Source organism: Chiloscyllium plagiosum, unplaced genomic scaffold (genome assembly GCF_037043375.1).
Source record: "Chiloscyllium plagiosum isolate Xiang-an unplaced genomic scaffold, Cpla_swu_hap1 HiC_scaffold_8, whole genome shotgun sequence".
Lineage (NCBI taxonomy): Eukaryota > Metazoa > Chordata > Chondrichthyes > Orectolobiformes > Hemiscylliidae > Chiloscyllium > Chiloscyllium plagiosum.
In genome coordinates, this window is record NW_028270146.1 from 49129602 (window position 1) to 49151743 (window position 22142).

The following is a 22142-nucleotide window of genomic DNA, read 5'->3' on the forward strand; positions in this document are numbered from 1 at the left end:
CAATCCTCTGTTACTTTTTCAAAAACTTATTAAGGTTCCCGAGACATGACTTTCCATGCACAAAGCCACGTTGACTATCAGTCCTTGGCTTACCAAATGCACGTAAATGTCAGGCTCACAGGTCTATAGTTCCCTGACCTTCCCTTACCACCTTTCCTAAATAATGGCACCACGTTAGCCAACCTCCAGTCTTCTGGCACCTCACCTGTGACTATCAATGATACAAATATCTCAGCAAGGGGCCCAACAATCACTTCCCTAGCTTCCCACAGATCTCTAAGGTACACCTAAGCAAGTCCTGGGGATTTATCCACTTTTTTGTGTTTTAAGACATCCAGCACCTCCTGCTTTGTAATATGGATATTTTTCAAGATATCACCATTTTTCTATAGTAAAATTATTTCATTTAAACTGTGAACTTTGTGGCTCCATTCTTTTAATAAATAGCTGGGTTTTCAGATTCTTTAAAAAAAAAATGCCGGTTTCATTCAAGATCATAAGAATCCCTTGATCCCTGGGCTCCTGTACTCACTGCCTTTTCATAACATACCTCCCAAAACTTCCTACATACTTGACCATTTTAAATTGCTTTGTCCATGTGTCTCCCAATCTTACTAATCTGTCTGTGCTTTCCAGAAGTATGCCACTATCTTGTTCACTTTATTACCAAATTTTGTATCATCCACATGCTTCAAAACTGTACCTAAGTTTAACATGGGAAAGGGTATCTAAAAAGATACTAGTGTTTTAATGGTTCGTAACAAGAAGTCCCTTGATTTGTAAAATTCACAATGTCTGCAAATTTGATAGCTTTTGGAAACAAAAGTTTCAAAAAGAAATGCAATGCATACTATGCACATAACTCTTCAGGCAACCACAGCAAAGATTAAGATTCCATATATTTTGATAGAAAGAATGAAGAGGGAAATATAAAATAAAGGGCAAAACTTTGAAAGGAGAGAAGACTAAAGCCTTAAAAAAAGAAATTGTCAAAATAGGAGAACAATTTAATGAGGCCGAATTCAATGAATAAATGGGATTTAGATTTTAGCACATGGATGCAAAATGAAAAGACTGCAGTAATGTTGGGCCTCAGAAAGGATCTTCGAAATTATACTATACAGAAGTAGGCATTTCAGCCTCTTGAGCCTGGTCTTCCTTCGCAACATCATTTTCCCGTACTATCTTCGTAACCTTTGATATTTTTAATAATTATAAGTCTATGCCCTGAACATACTTAATGACTGAACATCCAGAGTCCTTTGGTATTGAGAATTCCAAAGACTCACTATCCCCTGAGGAGATTCTAAGTCCTAAATTACTTACCCTTATTCTAAGGCTGCATTCCCTGAATATAGAACGCCAGCCAGTGGAACAATCCTTTCTACATATACCCTCTAAAGCCCTATAATAATTTTCTATGGCTCAGTGACATGTCCTCTTTTTCTTCTAAACTCCAGAGAATACAGGGTCAATCTCCACAGTCCCTTCTCAGTGGACAACTCCAACATCCCTAGAATCAATGTGGGATATTTCTTGCTGCACTCAATGAGTGTCAGGGGTATCTTACCTTGGGTAAGGAGCCCAAATCTACACCGAATAATCCAGGCGCAGTTGCACCCAAGCCTCGACTGAATTGCATTTAGAATATTGCATTCAGTTTTGGGAATTTCACTTTACACAGAATGTCAAGACCAATGAAAAGATACTGAAGAGACAACAGTTTTGAAGATTACACTAGAGAAATTTGGTTTTACACCTAAAGATGTATGATACTGACAGACACAAAGAACTGCAGATGCGAGTAATCTAGAACAAAAACAGAGTACTGGAGAAACACAGTAGGTCTTGCAGCAGGCAGCATCTGTAAAGAGAAAGTTTCACTGCGTCACTGGACTCGAAATGTTTTTGTTTAAAAATATTGAGTTTTGTCGAGGTAAATATGGAAGAAACATTCTCATGAACAACGTGTGACTAGAAAAGATCATAAATTGAATTTTGATCATAAATTCAATTGTAAAATGAAGGAGGCATTAAGTGTTTTTCAAAACAAAATCAAGAAACTTGTTAGAATGTGAAATGCTTGGTCAGAAACGAAGTGGAAGCAGTATTCACAATTTCTTCTAGAAAGCAAAGTGGATAAATATTTGTAAAATAAGAACAATAAATGGCATTGGGGAAAGGAACAAATGAAGAGCTCTTTCAGAGAGCCGACACAGGTATAAGCAACACATACTGCATATTCTATAATATTGTCCAAAATAAATTAACTTTTTACTGATAGACCTTAACTATATTTTAAAATTCATTCACAGGATGCCAGCATCGCTGGCTAGGCCAGCATTCATTGCCCACCCCTAATTTCCCAGAGGGCAGTTGAGAGTCAACCACATTGCTAGTGCTTGAAAATCAAAATATATTTGAAATGAAGAATACTCACATAGATTGCCATTGATAATTTTACTGTAGTCCACCTGTCCTCGCATAGCTCGTATCCGTTTCAATTTTGCCTCCTGACTCTCCATACGTTCTTTCAATTTTTGTAATTTTTCACTTTCTGAAATAGACTGCTGCTGACGCCGCTCTTGTTGTTTCAGATAACGCAAACGCTGCTCCTTTGGGAAAAAGAGGAACCAAGTACTGATCTTTGATTCTGCTTCTTCAAATTAAAATCTTGCAACACAAATATGGACACTATATTACAGGGTAAAGCAACATGTGAGTATTTAAACCAAAAGCAGAATACTGTGGATACTAGAAATCTGAAATAAGAGCAAAAAGTGCTATAATTATCAAGCAGGTTTGGCAGCATCTAGTGAAAGAGAAACACGTGATGCTGCCAGATGACTGAATATTTCTAGCATTGCTTATACCTAAATTGCAATATTACAATTTTGCATTTCAAAAGCCTCCATTTGCTGTGCTGCATCAGAGACACAAGGTATCTTAAAGTGAAGATTAAGTACTATGATAGATTGATTTGTGGAACAATACCTTGTTTCAGATTTATGACAGATCAAGAGTGTTGGCAGGCAAGAAGAGAACTTTGTGTCAGAGTTTTACTCTGTTGAATGGCAACAATGTGACTCTGTGCTTACATTTCCCTTGCAAATCCAATTTGGTATTCTTGCTTGTCTTCAGAAGCCAGCAAATCACAGTGCAAAATGATTCACAGATCAGTGAAGTAGGAGAATGCAAAATTAAGTGGATGTTCTGTTTATCTAAACTTGAACCTTGAGTGAGTCTATGTTGGCTATTATGTTTTCACAAGTACCTATACAAATCCAGCGGTCACCAGATAGTTTTGTAAAAGAAAATCACAAAATCAAGCTATCAATTAAAGCGTTAAGTTTAAAGCAGAAACTAACCAGTATGAGAATATGAAATTTTGCTGGGAGCAAATTCTCAGTATTGTAGACAGAGGGAGGTATGAGATGGCCTTACTACCTCTTGCACCTCCGAGTTTGCTTACTCTAAATGAGGTCTCTTGCAAGAAAGGACTATTATGATCCTCAAGAACCTTTCTTTGCCAAAAAATTTGAATTAAACACAATAGCAGCTTGTTTCTAATTGCTGCAGGCCCAGAACATTTCTTAAAAAGCCAACATGTGCAGATAGGGAGACAAACTCAACCACTTTGTGGGACCCTAGAGTCAAGTTGGAAACTGAATTTCCTTTAAAGTTTGAGATAAAGACACACAATACTATTGAGAAATTATTCTGGATTGTATATAATCTAAATCACATATCCTTGTTTGAATATTCAATTGCTTAAGATAGATTTAAAAATCTTAAAAAATTAACTTTAAAGTAGAATTGTCATGGTACAACTATTTTTAGTTATCACAGACTTCTCAATACTGCAATGAATTCGGAATTGATTCTTATAATGAAGTCATGAGTATTAAGGGTGTAGTCTCCTACTTAATCCTCATTATCACAAACACAGATAACAAGAGCATAGAACTCTTAATTAAGGATTTTCAAAGATTTTAACTGGTTAACTTACGGCAAGTTGTTTCTGCTGTAATATTCCTACAGAAATATTCTGTTCCGAAACAATTTTGCTAGTTTGGAAACTTTTCAGACTTGGTAGACATTTCTTTGCTGGAGTCGAGAATGTGGTCCTGGAAAAGCACAGGTCAGGCAGCATCCGAGGAGCAGAAAAATCAATGCTTCAGGCTAAAGCCCTACATCAGGAATGAGGCTGGGAGCCTCGGGGGTGGAGAGATAAATGGGAGGGGGTGGGGATGGGGATGGAGGGAAAGGTAGCTGAGAGTGTAATAGCTGGGGGTAATGGTGATAGGTCAGAGGGGAGGATGGAGTGGATAGGTGGGAAGGAAGACAGGCAGGTAAGACAGGTCATGACAGCAGTGCTGAACTGGAAGGTTGGAACTGGGATAAGGTGGGGGGGTAACGGGGAAAAAGAAGAAACTAGTGAAACCCACATTGATGCCATGGGGTTGCAGGGTCCCGAGACAGAAGAGCAGGTTTTCAGGCATTGGGTGATAAGGGAGTGGTGATGGAGGAGGCTCAGGACCTGCATATCCTCGGCAGAGTGGGAGGGGGAGTTGAAGTGTTCAGCCAGGGGGCGGTGTGGTTGGTTGGTGCAGGTATCCCGAAGGTGTTCTCTGAACTGCTCTGCGAGTAGGCATTCTGTTGCCCCAATGTAGAGGAGACTGCATTGGGAGCAATGGACACAGTAAATGACATGTGTAGAAGTGCAGGTGAAACTTTGATAATGTGGAAGGCTCTTTTGGGGCCTTGGACAGAAATGAGGGGGAGGTGTTGGCATAGGTTTTGCAAATCCTGCGGTGGCAGGGGAAGGTGCCAGGAAGGAAGGATGGGTTGTTGGTGGGAGTGGACCTGACGGGATAGCTGCGGAGAGAACTGAAAGTGGATAGGGGTGGGGAGGGAAATATATTTCTAGTGGTGGGATCTGTTTATACGTAGCAGAAATGGTGGAGGATGATGCGTTGGTGGGGTGGAAGGTGAGGATCGGGGGTTTCTGTCCTTCTTGTGGTTGGAGGGGTGGGGTTTGACGGTGAAGGTACGGAAAGTGGATGAGATGCGCTGGAGAGCATCAACCACCATGTGGGAAGGGAAACTGCAGGACCCAACTTTTGGCTAAGTAGTTGAGTAAGTTCCTTTAATGATCTGAAATCTTCTTAGTTGAGGTTTTAGGTTTCCTACAAATTTGACTGGATAGTTTTATCTTGCCGGGGATAAAGTTAGTAAAACTATTGACAACTTCAGTGCCAAGGAACTTTTAACACAAATTTTAATCCCTTTCACCAGTCAGTAACATTGAGGTTGACTGTAATAACTCCATACCACCTCATCCAGTATTACCCAACTCCGTGACAGCCAAAAAATCAAGGCTGTCCCTTGTTCATTTTTATAGCTCAGTATCAGTTACAGCATATATTCTATACTGTTATCTGATGGCTTTATCTCAAAACTCTTCTAGCTGATTTGTGTCATGACTTAATTGAGAAGTGTGCGCTGATAATTGCGTACTTAACACTAAGCAGTCACAGTCTAAAACTGTGCAGTGTGTAAAATCACATGAGACTACCAAGATGACAATGTACCTGACTCTGACTACTTCTAAAGACAAAGGCCATTCATGTCAGCTTTCACCAGTAATAGAAAATACAGCAACAAAAAGAGATTTATACCCAATTCCTCAATTAGAAGATATACTAACAGGGTTGGGAGTGCTTCATTCCTCTTTAAGATTCATTTATGCAAGGGATACTGACATGTACCACTGATGTAGCTATAAAAATATCAACCTTTGACATAATGCATTTGCTATAACAACGTAGAGTGATGATATTTAGTTTTAGAACTATAAGTACTATAACATGACTTAAGAATCAAGTCATAACTAGAGTAGATGCTGCAGCTTTTTCACACTCTGATAAGTATGGTATGTCTTGCAGAACTCATTATACCCTTAAGAAGTCTTGGCTACGTAAAATGCCTGCTTATCGACACAAGTTTCCTGTACTCCTCCATGTACCACCAAAAGTATTTCACATACTCCTTAGAATTTCTCCTTACAGCATTTGGGTAGTATACCATTCCTCGTCTGCAGATCTATGAGGATGTCTTCGCCTCATCAGAACTCTGCTTTTAAAATAACATATTGGGAATTCCTTCAGTCACACTTTCAGTGTGAGCTCACTGTATTAATTTGCTTATCTTTGAATTTGCTTTCTGAACCTCAACTAATTAAAATATAATCACCATATTGTTCTTTTGAATCAGCTCATCCTTGAAAAAAGGTTCTGTTACTCTAACATCCGTTTGTCATAGTATTTTGATTTCTGGTGATAGACTTTGCTTAACTACTATTCTGATTACCACAGGATGGAGAAGTCATAGAGATGTACAGCATGGAAATCTGGAACTTGTTCCTGTAACTGTTTGTCACTTGAAGCTCATTCAGGATTTCAGTGATTATACTTAAAGCTATAACTTTTATTCTTGCCAAATAATTACTCTGCAGTAAATCAACTTCATCCATGGGTAATTTCTTAATAACTCTTACTATATCATTGCTTCAGACAGAAGTTGCACTCTAACCTCACCTTGTGCATCAATATGAAATATACTTTCCACTTATTTAATTTACTAACACTTTGGCTTTCATTGCGCTCTTTGAAGGAAAGACTACATCCTTCTCCAGCAAAATAGTTATGGGTTTAATTGCATTATTTGAAGAAAGAAGGGTTATCTTTCCTTTGGACAAAAAAATTTCACATCTCTCAGTTAACTTGTTCACCTCACCTGCATTCACAACAGGTTTAACTTCCAGCTTCTTGGTTGTAGTTAAGACTTCAACTTGGTCTCTAGTATTTCCTTTTGAGAATTCCTTTATCAGACTCACTCTTACAAACCTGCCGAGTCACTTTTTTTTTTACAGCACAGAGAGAGTTCCTTTGACCTATCCTGTCAGTGTCAATCCAACTGCCATCTATTCTAATTCCATTTTCTACCATTTGTCTCATTGGCTTGGGTGCTATATGCTCATCTAAATAGTTTTAAATGTCTTGAGGATTTCCAACTCCAACACCCTTTCAGGCAGAGATATGCAGATATCCAAAACTGTCTGCGTGAAAAGTTGTTTGCTCAAATTCCCTCCAAACTTCCTGCTACTTACCTTAAATCTGTGCTCTTGGTTATCGACCACTCTGTGGAAGAAACAGTTTCTCCCTATCTACCCTGTTTATACCCTTCAACCTTGTAGACCTCAAACTTCTATGCTCTAAAGAAAACAACCCAGCCTATCGCGTCTCTCTCATAGCAGCATTGCTCCAGCTGAGGCAAAATCTCGGTGGAAAAAACCCCAAGGAATGACTGATGCTGGAAATCAGAAACAGAAACAGGAAATATTGGAAAAAATTAAGGTTTAGCAACATCAGTGGAAACAAAGCGACACTTCCTTTCCTTGACCTGTCCATCTCCAGTTCAGGGAATAACTCGTCCACTGCTTGCCACTGACTCCCATAGCTACTTTCACTGCAGCTCTTCCCACCTCACACCTTGCAAGGATTCTATCCCATGCTTCCAGTTCCTTCACCTACATCATATTTGTTCAGATGATCCCATCTTCCAAAACAGGGTTGCTGACATGTCTTCCTTCTTCCATAACATGTGGTTTCTTGTCCAGTGTGATTCCGGATTGATTTTCATGCTCCTTGGATGCTGCCTGACGTGCTGTGCATTTCCAGCACCACTCTAATCTCCAGCATCTGCAGTCCTCACTTTTGCCTGCCCACTGTGGTTGACAGGGCCCTCAACCGCATCTGACCTATCACCAGTCCTACACCCTTGCCCCTTTCCATCATTCACAGTCAGTGATCAGGTCCCCCCTTGTTCTCACTTAACAACCCACCACCCTCCACATTCAAAGGATCATTCTCCATCATTTCAGACAACTCCAGCAGAACGCCACCCTTACATCTTCCTCTCACTCCCCTTGTCTGCATTTCGTAAGGATCATTCCCTCACAGGCACACTAGCACATTCCCTCAACCACCAACACCATCTCACCTTCCCATAGTTCTTTCCCACGTAACCACAGAAGGTGCAACACCTGCCCCTTCACCTCCTCCCTGCTCACCAACCAAAAGCCTAAACAGTCTCTCCGGGTGAAGCAGCATTTCACCTGTAGCTTCCCCAATCTTATATCTTGTATTCGCTGCATCCAATGTGGTCCACTCTACATTGGACAGACCAAACACATTCTGGGTGAGTGCTTTGCAAAACACCTCCAGTCCGAGCACAGGCATGACTGACCTTCCTGTATTTGGTCGTTTTAACACAGCATCCTGCTCGTATGGGCACTCGTCTGTCCTCAGCATGCTGCAATGCTCCAGTGAATCACTGTGGAAACTGAAGGAGCAACATCTGATTTTCAGACAATGCAGTTTACAAGCTTCTAAGCTCAATATTGAGTTCAATATCTTCAAATTGTGAACTCATTCTTCCCTTTTTGTTAGTTTTGCTTGTTACATTCTCTGTCTCCCTCTCTCCCCTTAACCCATCCCTGTGGGACTGTCTGTTCTTCCCAGTTGGGCAATTAGACACACCATTGCTCTGCCATTCTCACATTCCAATCACTTAATCTGAACCATCGACATCCTTTCTCTGCCAGCACTGCAACTGCTCCCCACCATTGATAAATGCTGACGCCTCCACACTTTACATTTGCTCTGATGAAGAGTCATCTCGACTCAAAATGTTAGTTTGCTTTCTCTCTATGGATGTTACCTGACCTGCTGTGATCTCCAGCAATTTTTGTTTTCAGAGTTGTCATTAACCTGAAACCCGAGAAATGGTATGGATGGCTAATAAGTTTGATTATATCCTGCTGATAACAACGATCTGAAAATGTAAGTGACGTGAACAAAGTTTAAGTCCAAATCCACTTACACCCACCATGGATTGCAAATAGATAGTCAGGATTTCAGGTTAATTTACCTTTCAATGTTATTATCCTGCTACAATGCAACTTTCACCATCAGTTTTCTTCCAAATTGTCCAAAACCATGTTAAAAAGTTCAAAAAGCTTCTTTTGAATTATCAGTTTCCCATAAATCCCTGTGCGAAAATCTGAGTTCTGCTAAGAGCTGCCATATTAAAATCACTCAAAGAAAAAAATTCAACTGTATGAATTATATTCAAGTTAAGTTGTCATCGCCTTACCAGACCATTGAGCAGCTCTCTCATTAGAGGAGAGAGAGATGACTGGTGGTGATTTAACCTGAGGGCTACCATATCTTAGGTGAGGGGAGAGCTGGCGATGATGAGTCCTTCATGGATCAGCCAGTGACAGGAAATGAATCCACAATGTTGGTATCACACTGCTTCACAAACGAACCATCCAGCCAAATGAGCTAAATTGAATTATACTATTCTCACAAGACAAATCCTTCGACTGTGAATACTGCTTCTGGGATAATGAGACTTTTATGAAGCAACATTTCAATTGGTGTCAAAAGGGAATTCCTTGATTTTTCTCCCCCTCAAAAGAACCTGTGAAAAGCTGTCCACCCTGCCCATGTCAGCAGTTAAGATCTACTGGAGCCTCCTCCAGTCTTTTCTGATCTAACTATCAATGTAAACCTCTACTCTTTTCTCCCACAAATGTTTATCCAGCGTTGCTTAGCCAATCTCTGTGGTAGTTGAATCCCAGTTCCTCACCACTTCTTTTGAATACCCCATTTGATTTCAGGGTGGGTGTCTTAATTATTTGATTATTTACTAAATAATATGACCACCTTGCTATTTTTGCTAAAACAAAATCTCACACGTCATTGCCAATTGTGTGACCACAGCAAAAAGTTATTAACATATTTTTGTAATTTACCGTAGTATTCCGCAATCAGTCAGTTTGCTGTTGTTAAGATACAAAATATTCAGTTTCAGTATAAGAAATCCCTTCTATGGCTTCTCAGTCCAACAGCAAGTCTCAAATATTCTACCTATTCCAAATTATAATACCAAACTGAAGTGAATTAAAGATCAGCAATGGTTTCAGAAGGCAAAAGTGCATGGATATTAATTCAGGATTGTGGCTTGCAATATATAAAAAGCAAATCAGTCAGAATTCTAAAGAAAAGATCAAGGGAACCTGGAGGGCAAGTTTAATTAGACTAGTGAGACTTTGTAAAATCAGCCAGTTATGTAATAGTGGAAACCTTTGAACAGATTGCATCTTCACCTGTCAGTTAAGGAAGGTAGAAAATAAAATGATGCAAAGAAAGTATACTGCTTTTGTTATAAAATGATTCTAAGCACCATGAAATAGTTTCACAAGGATAAATCACTTCGCTTCAAGACCTTTTTTTAAAATATTCTTTGATGGAATGTCAGCATTCCTGGCAAGGCCAGCATTTATTGCTCATTTCTAACTGCCCTTGAGAAAGTGGTGTTGAAACACCTTTTTGAATTGCAGTGACTCCATGTTGTTAAGGGTTCCAAGATTTTGACCCTGCAGCAGCCGAGAAACGGCACATACAGTTTCAAGCCAAGGATTAAAAACTAACCAAATAGTAAATTGGAGAAAACTTCAGAGAATGATGGCTGAACCTAAGTGGAAAGTACTGGGGTATGCTTGCCCACCTTGTTTTCCGAAAATGAACATTAGGATCTGTGAAGTAATAAGACAATCATGCCAACAATAGTTGCTACCTTATCAAAGGAGAAAACAATAGCTTGGTACTTTTGCAACCATACAACTGCAGGTTAAAAAGCTTTTGCCCCTGCAGAATTGGAACCTGATGATGTGAACACAGAAAAAGATTTGGATCGATAAACTTTCATTAATAAAATCTGTGTAGAAGATGATGCTGTAATTGCTTATGAAGCTGGTCAGATTTTGACACATTTAAAAGTAGTGCAGATAGTTCCACAGAAGAATGCATAGCAGAAATCAGTGGATTAGATACAGGACTGCAGAAATTTCAGCCAAAAATTCTTCAATCTGTGCTAGTATTTAAGTTATTAGACTCTGCAAACATATCGAGTAAAAAATGACTAAGTTTTTTAGTTAAATTTGCAGAAAGACAAACTGTGTGAACAAATGTTGGAATCACCAAAAAAAAAATTCTTGGAAAGCACTATTTTTCAGCACTGTTCGAAGTGCAAATGAAACAATCTGCCATATGACAAAAAAAGGAGGGCACAATATAATTAATGAGTTGATGAGACCCTCTCAATACATATCAATACACAGTACAAAAGAACTTTAATGGAAATGAGGACAGAAAATGTTTTAAATATACTGAGAAGTAAAAAGAATTTGGGATTTGTAATAAAAGAATGAATACCAGAAATGTCTAAAGTGTAGTCAATGGGTATTTTTGGCACAATTTAAAACAAAATAAAGTCAAAAATTGTCCCAAATAGTTCATAGATTCCAAAACTAAATACAAACATTAAGTTTGGAGGAAGATCTTGGAAATAATGATCAAAGATAGGCCTTTATGAGTTACAAGAATTTTCAGGCCAGTAATAATTATGTTTGTGCCAGAGTCTATCAACTGTGCTGTTGTGTAATATGTCTACAGTGTGTGCATTGGACTGGCTAAAATGATACCAAGACTCTGAGTAATAAGGATTAGGACAAAGTTAAGGAATTGTAGAATTCCTTGGTTTCAGGTTTGGAGTGATGAAACGCTACAATCTTGTAAAATAATTATTCCTTGTAAAATAGTTGGAATAAATCATTTTATTACAACAGTAATAGTACTGTATGCAATGCATAAAACATTGATAAAACAAGATGCAGAAAACAATGAAACTATTATGTTTAGAAAATCTGAAATCGAAATTTACATAATTGGGACATTATTGTATTCCTTTAATGGAATATAACCTCCCCATTCAAAAAAATTCAAATGATATTAACAGAGGACAGAAACTTGGAAGACAAAATTTAATTGTGTTAAAACTACAAAGGCTATACATTCAAAAGATTAAAAAAATTCGTAGAGGACATAAGAATAAGGGAAGAAAAATTCAATGAATAACCCAGTAGCAACTTAAGAGATAAAGTGATAGATAAGATTTGTAAGAAATATGAAAGGACAAAGTTTTAATCTGTAGGAAATCTGTGCTTAGCACAGGATTTCAACAAGGTAGTGGTCATGGACCTAAAAGTGCGGAATAAAGAAGGTAAACCATTTTACATTTTGTAGATTTAGCAAGAGAGAAAGAAACCTATACTGCTAACTGACACAGCAGTGAATCTGCACAGTTACTGCCTTTGCCGTTTGAGACCATGTATCCCTAGACATCGGAATGTGTCTCGGAAAAATGAACAGATAGCAAAATTCACAGTTGACCCTGGATGAACCTGTGTGGGAGAGCTCACAGCACAGGAACTGATAAGTGCACAGTTTTAAACATGTAACCTTGCTATATGTCTGCAGGAGTGAACAGAGTGGGTTCTTTCTTGATTATATGTTTTATTTAGATCAGTCTCGATTAAATTTTAAAAATATAAATCATAAGTACTAAGTTAGGCTGGAGCACTTTATTTAGGACAAAAAGATGGGGCTATTTTCTGGGTCTGTAGATTGTGAAGGAGCAAAGATGGCCATTAGTAGAGTGATATGCTCTTTCAATTGGATGTGGGAGTTTAGGAGAGTTTCCATGTTTATGATGATTATGTCTGCAGTAAGTCTGTTTGGATGTGAACCCTACTGAATCGCATGGATCAGCTGAGCAACAGTTAGAGACAATGAGGAATTTACAAGAGCTAGGGAGTGTGATGGATGACAGTTATAGGAAGGAAGTAAAGTCGCAGATACAGTCATGTAGATGGGTTAACTCCAGGAAAGGTAGGAGGGGTAGGCAAGTAGTGCAGGAGTCTTCTGTGGCTATCCCCATTTTAAACAAGCATGCTGTTTTGGAAAATGTAGGGAGTGATGGACTCTCAGAGGAATGTAGCACAAACAACCAAGTTTCTGGTATTGAGACAGGCTCTAATGCAATGAGGGGTACGTCAGGTTCCAAGCAATTGACGATGATACATCTCCCTGGTGCCAGACTCAAGGATGTCTCAGAGAGGGTGCAGAATGTTCTCAAAGGGGAGAGGGACCAGCAGGAGGTCACTGTACATATTGTAACTAATACAGGAAGGGAATAGGATGAGATTCTGAAGGAAGAATATTAAAAGCTAGACAGGAATTTAACAAGGAGGTTCTCGAGAGTAGTAATATCAGGATTACTCCTGGTGCTACAAGCTTGTGAGGGTAGGAATTGGAGGATAAAGCAGATGCAGAATTGTGTGGCTGAGGAGTTGGTGCAGGGGAGAAGGGTTCACATTTTTGAATCACTGGAATCTCTTCTGGGGTAGAAATGACCTGTGAAGGATGGATTGCACCTGAATTGGAAGGGGACTAATATACTGACAGGGAGATTTGCTAGAGCTGCTCAGGAGGATTTAAACTAGTAAGCTGGAGAGGGGGCGGGGGGAGAAACAGTGAGGAAAGAGATCAATCTGAGACGGTACAATTGCAAAAGAGAGCAAGTCAAACAGTTAGGACAGGAAGGAACAAAGAAGAGAACAAGGTAGAACTGATAAATTAAACTGCATTTACTTCAATGCAAGAGGCTTAACAGGGAAGGCAGATGAATCCAGGGCATGGTTAGGAACATGGGACTCGGATATCAAAGCAATTACAGAAATGTCACTCAGGGATGGACAAGACTGGGAAGCTTAATGTTCCAGGATACAAATGCTACAGGAAGGATAGAAGGGGCGGGGGAAGAGTGCAAGAGAGGAGTGGGAGTGGTGTTTTTGATAAGGGATAGCATTACTGCAGTACTTAGGGAAGGTATTCCTGGGAATATATCCAGGGAAGTTATTTAGGTGGAACTGAGAAATAAGAAAGGGATAATCACGTTATTGGGATTGTATTATAGACCCCCTAAATAGTCAGCCGGAAATTGAGAAACAAATTTGTAAGGAGATCTCAGTAATCTGCAAGAATAATAGGGTGGTTATGGTAAAGGATTTTAACTTTCCAAACATAGATTGGGACTGCCACAGTGTTAAGGGTTTAAATGGAGAGGAATTTGTCAAGTTTATACAAGAAAATTCTACATCCAGTATGTGGATGTTCCTACTAGAGAAGGTACAAAACTTGACCTTCTCTTGGGAAATAAGGCAGAGCAGATAACCGAGATATCAGTGGGGGAGCACTTTGGGGCCAGAGACTATAATTCTATTACTTTTAAAATAGTGATGGAAAATTAGATCAGATGTAAAAGTTGAAGTTCTAAATTGGAGGAAGGCTATGTTTGATGGTATTAGGCTCGAACTTTCAAAAGCTGATTGGGGGCAGATATTCGCAGGTAAAGGGACGGTTGGAAAATGCGAAGCCTTCAAAAATGAGATAATGAGATAGCATATTCCTGTTAGAGAGAAAGGAAAGGCTGGTTCATGTTGGGAATGCTGGATGACGAGAGAAATGGAGGTTTCGGTTAAGAAAGAGGAGGAAACATATGACAGGTAGAGAAAGGAGAGATTGAGTGAATCCTTTGAAGAGTATAAAGGCAGTACGAGTATACTTAAGGGGGAAATCAAGAGGGCAAAAATTTGGGCATGAGGTAGCTTTGGCAAACAGAACATAGAACATTACAGCACAGTACAGGCCCTTTGGCCCTCGATGTTGCACTAACCTGTGGAACCAATCTGAAGCCCATCTAACCTACAGTATTCCATTTTCATCCATATGTCTATCCAATTACCATTTAAATGCCCTTAAGGTTGTTAAATCTACTACTGTTGCAGTGCGCTCCACGCCCCCTACTACTCTGAGTAAAGAAACTACCTCTGACATTGTCTTATATCTATCACCCCAATTTAAAGCTATGCGCTCTTGTGCCAGCCATCACCACCCAAGGAAAAAGGCTCTCATTGTCTACCTATCTAACCCTCTGATTATCTTATATGTCTCAATTAAGTCACCTCTCAACCTTCTTCTAACGAAAACAGCCTCAAGTCCCTTCAGCCTTTCCTCATAAGACCTTCCCTCCATACCAGGCAATATCCTAGTAAATCTCCTCTGAACCCTCTCCAAAGCTTCCATATCCTTCCTATAATGTGATGACCAGAACTGTACGCAATACTCCAAGTGCAGCCGCACCAGAGTTTTGTACAGTTGCAGCATGACCTTGTGGCTCCGAAGCTCAATCCCCCTACAAATAAAAGCTAATACACCATATGCCTTCTTAACAACCCTATCAAACTGGGTGGCAACTTTCAGGGATCTTATGTACATGGATACCGAGATCTCTCTGTTCATTGACACTACCAAGAATCTTGCTATTTGCCCTGTACATTTTATTCCTGTTGCACCTTCCAAAGTGAATCACCTCACACTTTTCCACATTAAAATCCATTTGCCACCTCTCAGCCCAGCTCTGCAGCTTATCAATGTCCCTCTGTAACCTGCAATATCCTTCAGCATTATCCACAACTCCACCGACCTTAGTGTCATGTGCAAATTTATTAACCCATCCTACGACACCCTCTTCTAGGTCATTGATAAAAATAACAAACAGTAGTGGCCCCAAAACAGATCCTTGTGGTACACCACTAGTAACACAACTCTACGATGAACATTTTCCATCAACCACAACCCTGTCTTCTTTCAGCTTGCCAATTTCTGATCCAAACCGTTAAATCACTCTCAGTCCCATGCCCCCGTATTTTGTGCAATAGCCTACCGGGGGGAACATTATCAAATGTCTTACTGAAATCCATATATACCACATCAACCACATAACCCTCATCCATCTGTTTGGTCACCATCTCAAAGAACTCAATGTTTGTGAGGCACGACCTAACCTTCACAAAACCGTGTTGACTATCCCTAATCAACTTATTCCTTTCTAGAGGATTATAAATCCAATCTCTTATAATTTTTTCCAACACTTCACACACAATCAAAGGAAGGCTCACTGGTCAATAATTACCAGGGTTATCTCTACTCTCCTTCTTGAACAAAGGAAGGATATTTGCTATCCTCTAGTCAGCTGGCACTATTCCTGTAGACAATGACAACATAAAGATCAAAGCCAAAGGCCCTGCAATCTCTTCCCTGGCTTCCTAGAGAATCCTAGGATAAATCCCATCTGGCCCAGGTATCTATTTTCACACTTTTCAGAATTGCTAACATCTGCGGCACGGTGGTTAGCACTGCTGCCTCACAGCGCCAGAGACCCGGGTTCAATTCCCGCCTCAGTGCGACTGACTGTGTGGAGTTTGCATGTTCTCCCCGTGTCTGCGCGGGTTTCCTCCGGGTGCTCCGGTTTCCTCCCACAGTCCAAAGATGTGCATGGTCAGGTGAATTGGCCATAATAAATTGCCCATAGTGTTAGGTTAGGGGTATGGGTGGGTTGCGCTTCAGCGGGTCGGTGTGGACTTGTTGGGCCGAAGGGCCTGTTTCCACACTGTACTGTAATGTAATGTAATGTAATCTCCTCCTTGCTAATGTCAAACCCACACCTCAGTATTCTCCTCGACAACATTGTCTTTTTCCAGTGTGAATACTGACTAAAGATATTCATTTAGTGCTTCACCTATCTCCTCGGACTCCATGCACAACCTCCCACTACTATCCTTCATTGGCCGTAATATTTCTCTAGTCATTCTTTTATTTTTGATATATTTATAGAAAGGATCAAGAAAAACCCGAAACATATCTGCCAATGACTTCTCATGTCCCCTCTTGGCTCCTTTTACCTCTCTCTTTAGGTCACTACCACCAAACTGCTCACCGACCTCCAAATTTAACACTTGGCCAGCTTCATTACCCAGTCCCAAATCCAATGTGGCCCTTGCCCCTTATTGGCTTGTCTACATACTGTGCCAGGAAACCATTCTGCACACATTGGACAAAAACTGACCCATCTAAAGTACTTGAACTATAGTATTTTCAGTCAATACTTGGAAAGTTAAAGACCCCACAACAACTACCCTGTTACTCTTGCTCCTATCCAGAATTATCTTTGCTATCCTTTCCTCAACATCTCTAGAATTATTTGGAGGTCTACAGAAAATTCCCAACAGAGTGATCTCTCCTTTCCTATTTCGAACCTCAGCCCATATTATCTCAGTAGACAAATCTTCAAACATCCTTTCTCCCACCTCAATACTGTCCTTGACTAACAATGGCACACCTCCCCCTCTTTTACCATCTTCTCTGTTCTTACTGAAACATCTAAATCCCTGAACCTGCAACAACCATTCCTGTCCCTGCTCTTTCATGTCTCCAAAATGGCCACAACATCAAAGTCCCAGCTACCAACCCATGCTGCAAGTTCACCCACCATATTGTGGATGCTCCTGGCTTTGAAGTAGACACACTTCAAATCAGCTTCCTGCTGCCGGTGAACTCTTGCAACCTTGAAACCATATTTCTGACCTCACTATTCTCAACCTCCTAGATACTGGAACTACAATTTAGGTTCCTATCCCCCTTCTGAATTAGTTTAAACTCACCAGAACAGCATTAGGAAATCTCCCCCCAAGGATATTGGTAGCCCTCTGGTTCAGGTGTAGACCATCTTGCTGGTAGAGGTGCCACCTACCCCAGAATGAGCCCCAATTATCCAGGAATCTATAAACAGGGCTAAGGAGAATCCAAAGGGTTTTTTAATAAATACATTAAGGGCAAAAAGGTGACTAGGGAGAGAATAAGGCCCCTCAAAGATCAACAAGACAGTCTGTGTGTGGAGCTACAGGAGATGGGAAAAATACTAAATGAGCATTTTGCATCAGTGTTTACTGTGCAGGACAACATGGAAGATACAGAATTTGGGGAAATAGATGGTGACATCTTGAAAAATGCCCTTAAGCCAGAGGTGGTGGTGTTGGATGTCTTAAAACACATAAAAGTGAATAAATCCCCAGGACCTGATCAGGTGTACCCTAGGACTCTGCAGGAATACTGATGGGCCCCTTGCTGAGATATTTGTATCATCAATAGTCACAGGTGAGGTGCCGGAAGATTGGAGGTTGGTTAACGTAGTGCCACTATTTATGAAAGGTGGTAAGGAAAAGCCAGGAAACTATAGTTCAGTGAGCCTGACATCGGCGCTGGGCAAGTTGTTGGAAGGAATCCTGAGGGACAGGATTTACATGTATTTGGAAAGGCAAGGACTGATTAGGGATAGTCAGCATGGCTTTGTGCGTGGGGAACATGTCTCACAAACTTGATTGAGTTTTTTGAAGAAGTAACAAAGAAGATTGATGAGGGCAGAATGGTGGACGTAATCTATATGGACTTCAGAAAGGCGTTTGACAAGATCCCCCATGGGAGACTGGTTAGCAAGGTTAAAGATAATGGAATACAGGGAGAACGAGTCACTTGGATACAGAACAGGCTTGAAGGTAGAAGACAGAGGGTGGTGGTGGAGGGTTGCTTTTCAGGCAGGAGGCCTGTGACCAGTGGTGTGCCACAAGGATTGGTGGTGAGCCCACCTGTTTTTTTTGGTCATTTATAGAAATGATTTGGATGTGAACATAGGAGGTATAGCTATTAAGTTTACAGATGACACCAAAATTGGAGGTATAGTGGACAGCAAAGAAGGTTACCTTAGATTTCAACAAGATCTTGATCAGATAGGTCAAGGAGCTGAGGAGTGGTAGATGGAGTTTAATTTAGATAAATGTGAGGTGCTGCATTTTTGAAAACTAAATCAAAGCAGGATTTATACACTTAATGGTGAGGTCCTAGGGAGTGTTGCTGAACAAAGAGACCTTGGAGTGCAAGGTTATAGTGCCTTGAAAGCAGAGTCGCAAATAGATAGGGTAGTGAAGGCGGCATTTGGTATGCTTTCCTTTAATGGTCAAAACATTGAGTACAGGAGTTAGGAGGTTGTGTTGCAGCTGTATAGGACATTGGTTAGGCCACTGTTGGATTACTGCATGCAATTCTGGTCTCCCTTCTATCGAAAAGATGTTGTGAAACTTGAAAGGGTTCAGAAAAGATGTATAAGGATGTGGCCAGGGTTGGAGGATTTGAACTAAAGGGAGAGGCTGAATAGGCTGGGGCAGTTTTCCCTGGAATGTCGGAGGCTGAGGGGTGACCTCATAGAGGTTTATAAAATCACGTGGGGCATGGATAAGATAAACAGACAAGGTCTTTTCCCTGGGGTGGGGGAGTCCAGAACTAGAGATCATAGGTTCAGGGTGAGAGGGGAAAGATATAAAAGGGACTTCAGGGATAACTTTTTCCACAGAGAGGGTGATGCGCATATGTATTGAGCTGCCAGAGGAAATAGTGGATGCTGGCACAATTACAACTTTTTAAAAGGCATTTGGATGGGTATATGAATCGGAAGGGTTTAGAAGGATATCTGATCGGCATGGATGAGTTGGACCGAAGGGTCTGTTTCCATGCTGTACATCTCTATGACTCTAAGCCAACAATACATAATAAACACAAGAAGTCTTCAAGATTGTTGGATACGGATTACAAATTTGCAGATTCTAAATAACTATAGAAAGTAATGAAAACCGGGTATCTCTCATGTTTACACATTGCAGAGTTACGAGGATCAATCTATTGGAATAAACAGTTCGTTGGATGAAGGGTAGATAGGTTCTGATGATCAAAAGTAAAACCATCCCAAAAGACAACTACAAAAGTGGGTACACTAAAGTCAAATATTTACCAAAAGTAGCCAATGGAGAAATGCAACCATTATAAATAGAGCAAAGAATGCCACTGGAAATTATAAAAGGTTATTCAGCGCACAGGATGACAGGCAGGCGTTAAGGGTTGGTAACATCACATACAAAAAAACAGAAGACAGGAAAACAAATTGTGAACTCAAATAGTGGCTCTCAGACATCATGACCCAGAAAGCGATGAAGAACCTTGGATCAAAATCCTTTCAATATCAGTGGAAGATCTAACAGTAACAATCCAGAAAGAGACAGAAGGCAGAATAGACAGCAGAGTTTAACAGGTCAAGGAATGCCGCCAGGAGCAGAACTCATGAGATCAGAGTGTTTTAGTGGCTATGAACAAATTAATAGACAAATTAATAAAAGTTGCTGAACAAATCATAAACCTGATGAGAGTTTGAGGTGTACATGGAGATGTCAGGTCGGTGACAAAGACTTATACATTAGTGAATATGTATGAAAATGCCTCCCATAGGACGTACAGCTAAAGCAAGGCTAGAAAGATGCTTTGAAAGAAGTGCTGGGGCTCTAACATATAAGAGAGTAAACTCACCATTGGTAGGAATTGCAATTTTTAGCTTTTCGTGGTATCATTAGCAACAAATGCTTGGGAATGTAGATCGATTGTTATTAAAACTGCATTTCCGCAAAAGCATCAACTGAAAATAGAAGTGTTTCTTCACCTTCCAAAATCAGCCACAAATGCAGTGGGGATATTCTGGAAGTTTAATAAATGTGGATACTTAAATGATGAATTTAGAATTTAGTAAATCTCAGTAAGGTTTGTCTTATTATATCTTAAATTGAAAGCAGATGTCATGTTTTATGGCACCATGGAGGGTAGCTTTCAGGCACCTTCATTATTCAAACAGATGTTTATTTTTTATGGGATAGGAGCAATTAATTTGAAAACATTCTCAAAAGTGAAAGTCAAACTTTAGGGGAAAGGACCACTGGTTTGGAAATCAGGCAGAATGTTTCGAGTGCAATCTTATTTTGAAAATGTCAGTAGGACCTCACAAAAAGATGCAGCAGCTTCCAAAACGGAAACAAAGTAATTTGAAGTCTAATTGGTCAGATTTGCCATCTTAAGAGTATGAAATCATGCCTGAAAAATTTACAAGAACTATTTCAGGAGGTAACAAGCAGGATAGACAAAGGAAAAGCAGCATGGCAGCTCAGTGGTTAACACTACTGCCTCACAGCGCCAAGGAGCCGGATTCAATTCCAGCCTCAGGCGACTGTCTGCACCTGCTCCCCATGTCTACGTGGGTTTCCTCCGGGTGCTCCGGTTTCCTCCCACAATCCAAGGTCAGGCGAATTGGCCATGCTACGATTGCTCATAGTGTTCAGGGATGTTTAAGTTAGGTGCATTAGTCAGGGGTAAATGTAGGATATTAGGGTAGAGGAATGGATCTGGTGGGGGGGTTTTGTTTTACTCTTCGGAGGGTCAGTATGGAGTTGTTGAGCCAAAGGGCCTGATTCCACACTGTACAGATTCTAAGCGCTGATTATAATGTGTTTGGATTTTCAGAGGCGTTTAATAAAGTGCCACATGTTAGACTATTTAATAAGAGTCCATGGTATTGCATGCAGTATATTTGCATAGTTAGAGGGTTGGCTAACTAATAGAAGACAGGTAGGATAACAGGACATTTTCACGACCGCAACTTGTAACTAACAATGGGCTGCAGGGATCAGTGCTGGGGTCACAATTATTTACAACGCATGTTCATCACTTGGATGAAGATGGTCAAAATACTATTGCTAAGTTAGCTAATGACAGAAAAATACATGGAAAGGCAAGTGATCAGGGTGACACAAAGAATCTGGAGATAGATGATTGGACAAAAACTTGGCAGATGAAATATAATTAGGGAAATGAGATGTTATGCACTTTTCTGGGAAAAGTAGAGGAGCTGATCATTACTTAAATGGAGAAAGATTACAGAATTGAGGGATTTGGGACGCTTTGTCCATGAGTCACAAAAAGCTAGCAACAAAGTTCAGTAAGTAATAGGAAAGGCAAATGAAATGTTGGCCTTCGTTTAAAAGGAATTGAATAAAGAAGTTGGAGGTTTTGCTGAAACTATACACGGTACTAGTCAGACGAGAGCTGAAATACTGTGAACAGTTTTGGATTCCTTATCTAAGGACAGATGAAACAGCATTGCAGGCAATCCAAAGGATCACTTGGCTGATAGCAGGTATGGACGGACTGCTATGATGATAGATTGAGTAGATTGGACCTGTATTCACTTGAATACAGAAGAATGACAGGCAACCTTATTGAAACATACTGGATTCATAGAAGACTCAACAGGGTAGATGTGGAGCAGTTGTGAGGGGTCTTGGATGAGAAAGCATAATCTCAGAATAAGGAGTCACACATTTAGGACAAAGGAGGAATTTCTTC

At 40.2% G+C, this 22142-nt stretch overlaps 1 protein-coding gene across 4 annotated transcripts in view; it reads right to left on the reverse strand.

The window, feature by feature from the left end:
• The window catches only part of ppp1r13bb (protein phosphatase 1, regulatory subunit 13Bb), a 123281-nt gene that overhangs the window by 35070 nt on the left and 66069 nt on the right, over positions 1–22142 (reverse strand). For all 4 annotated transcript variants that reach the window (XM_043697523.2, XM_087989807.1, XM_043697522.2 and 1 more), the window contains exon 6: positions 2441–2615. In XM_043697523.2, the coding sequence (XP_043553458.1) occupies positions 2441–2615 (175 nt within the window). The remainder of the gene's footprint in view (positions 1–2440; positions 2616–22142) is intronic.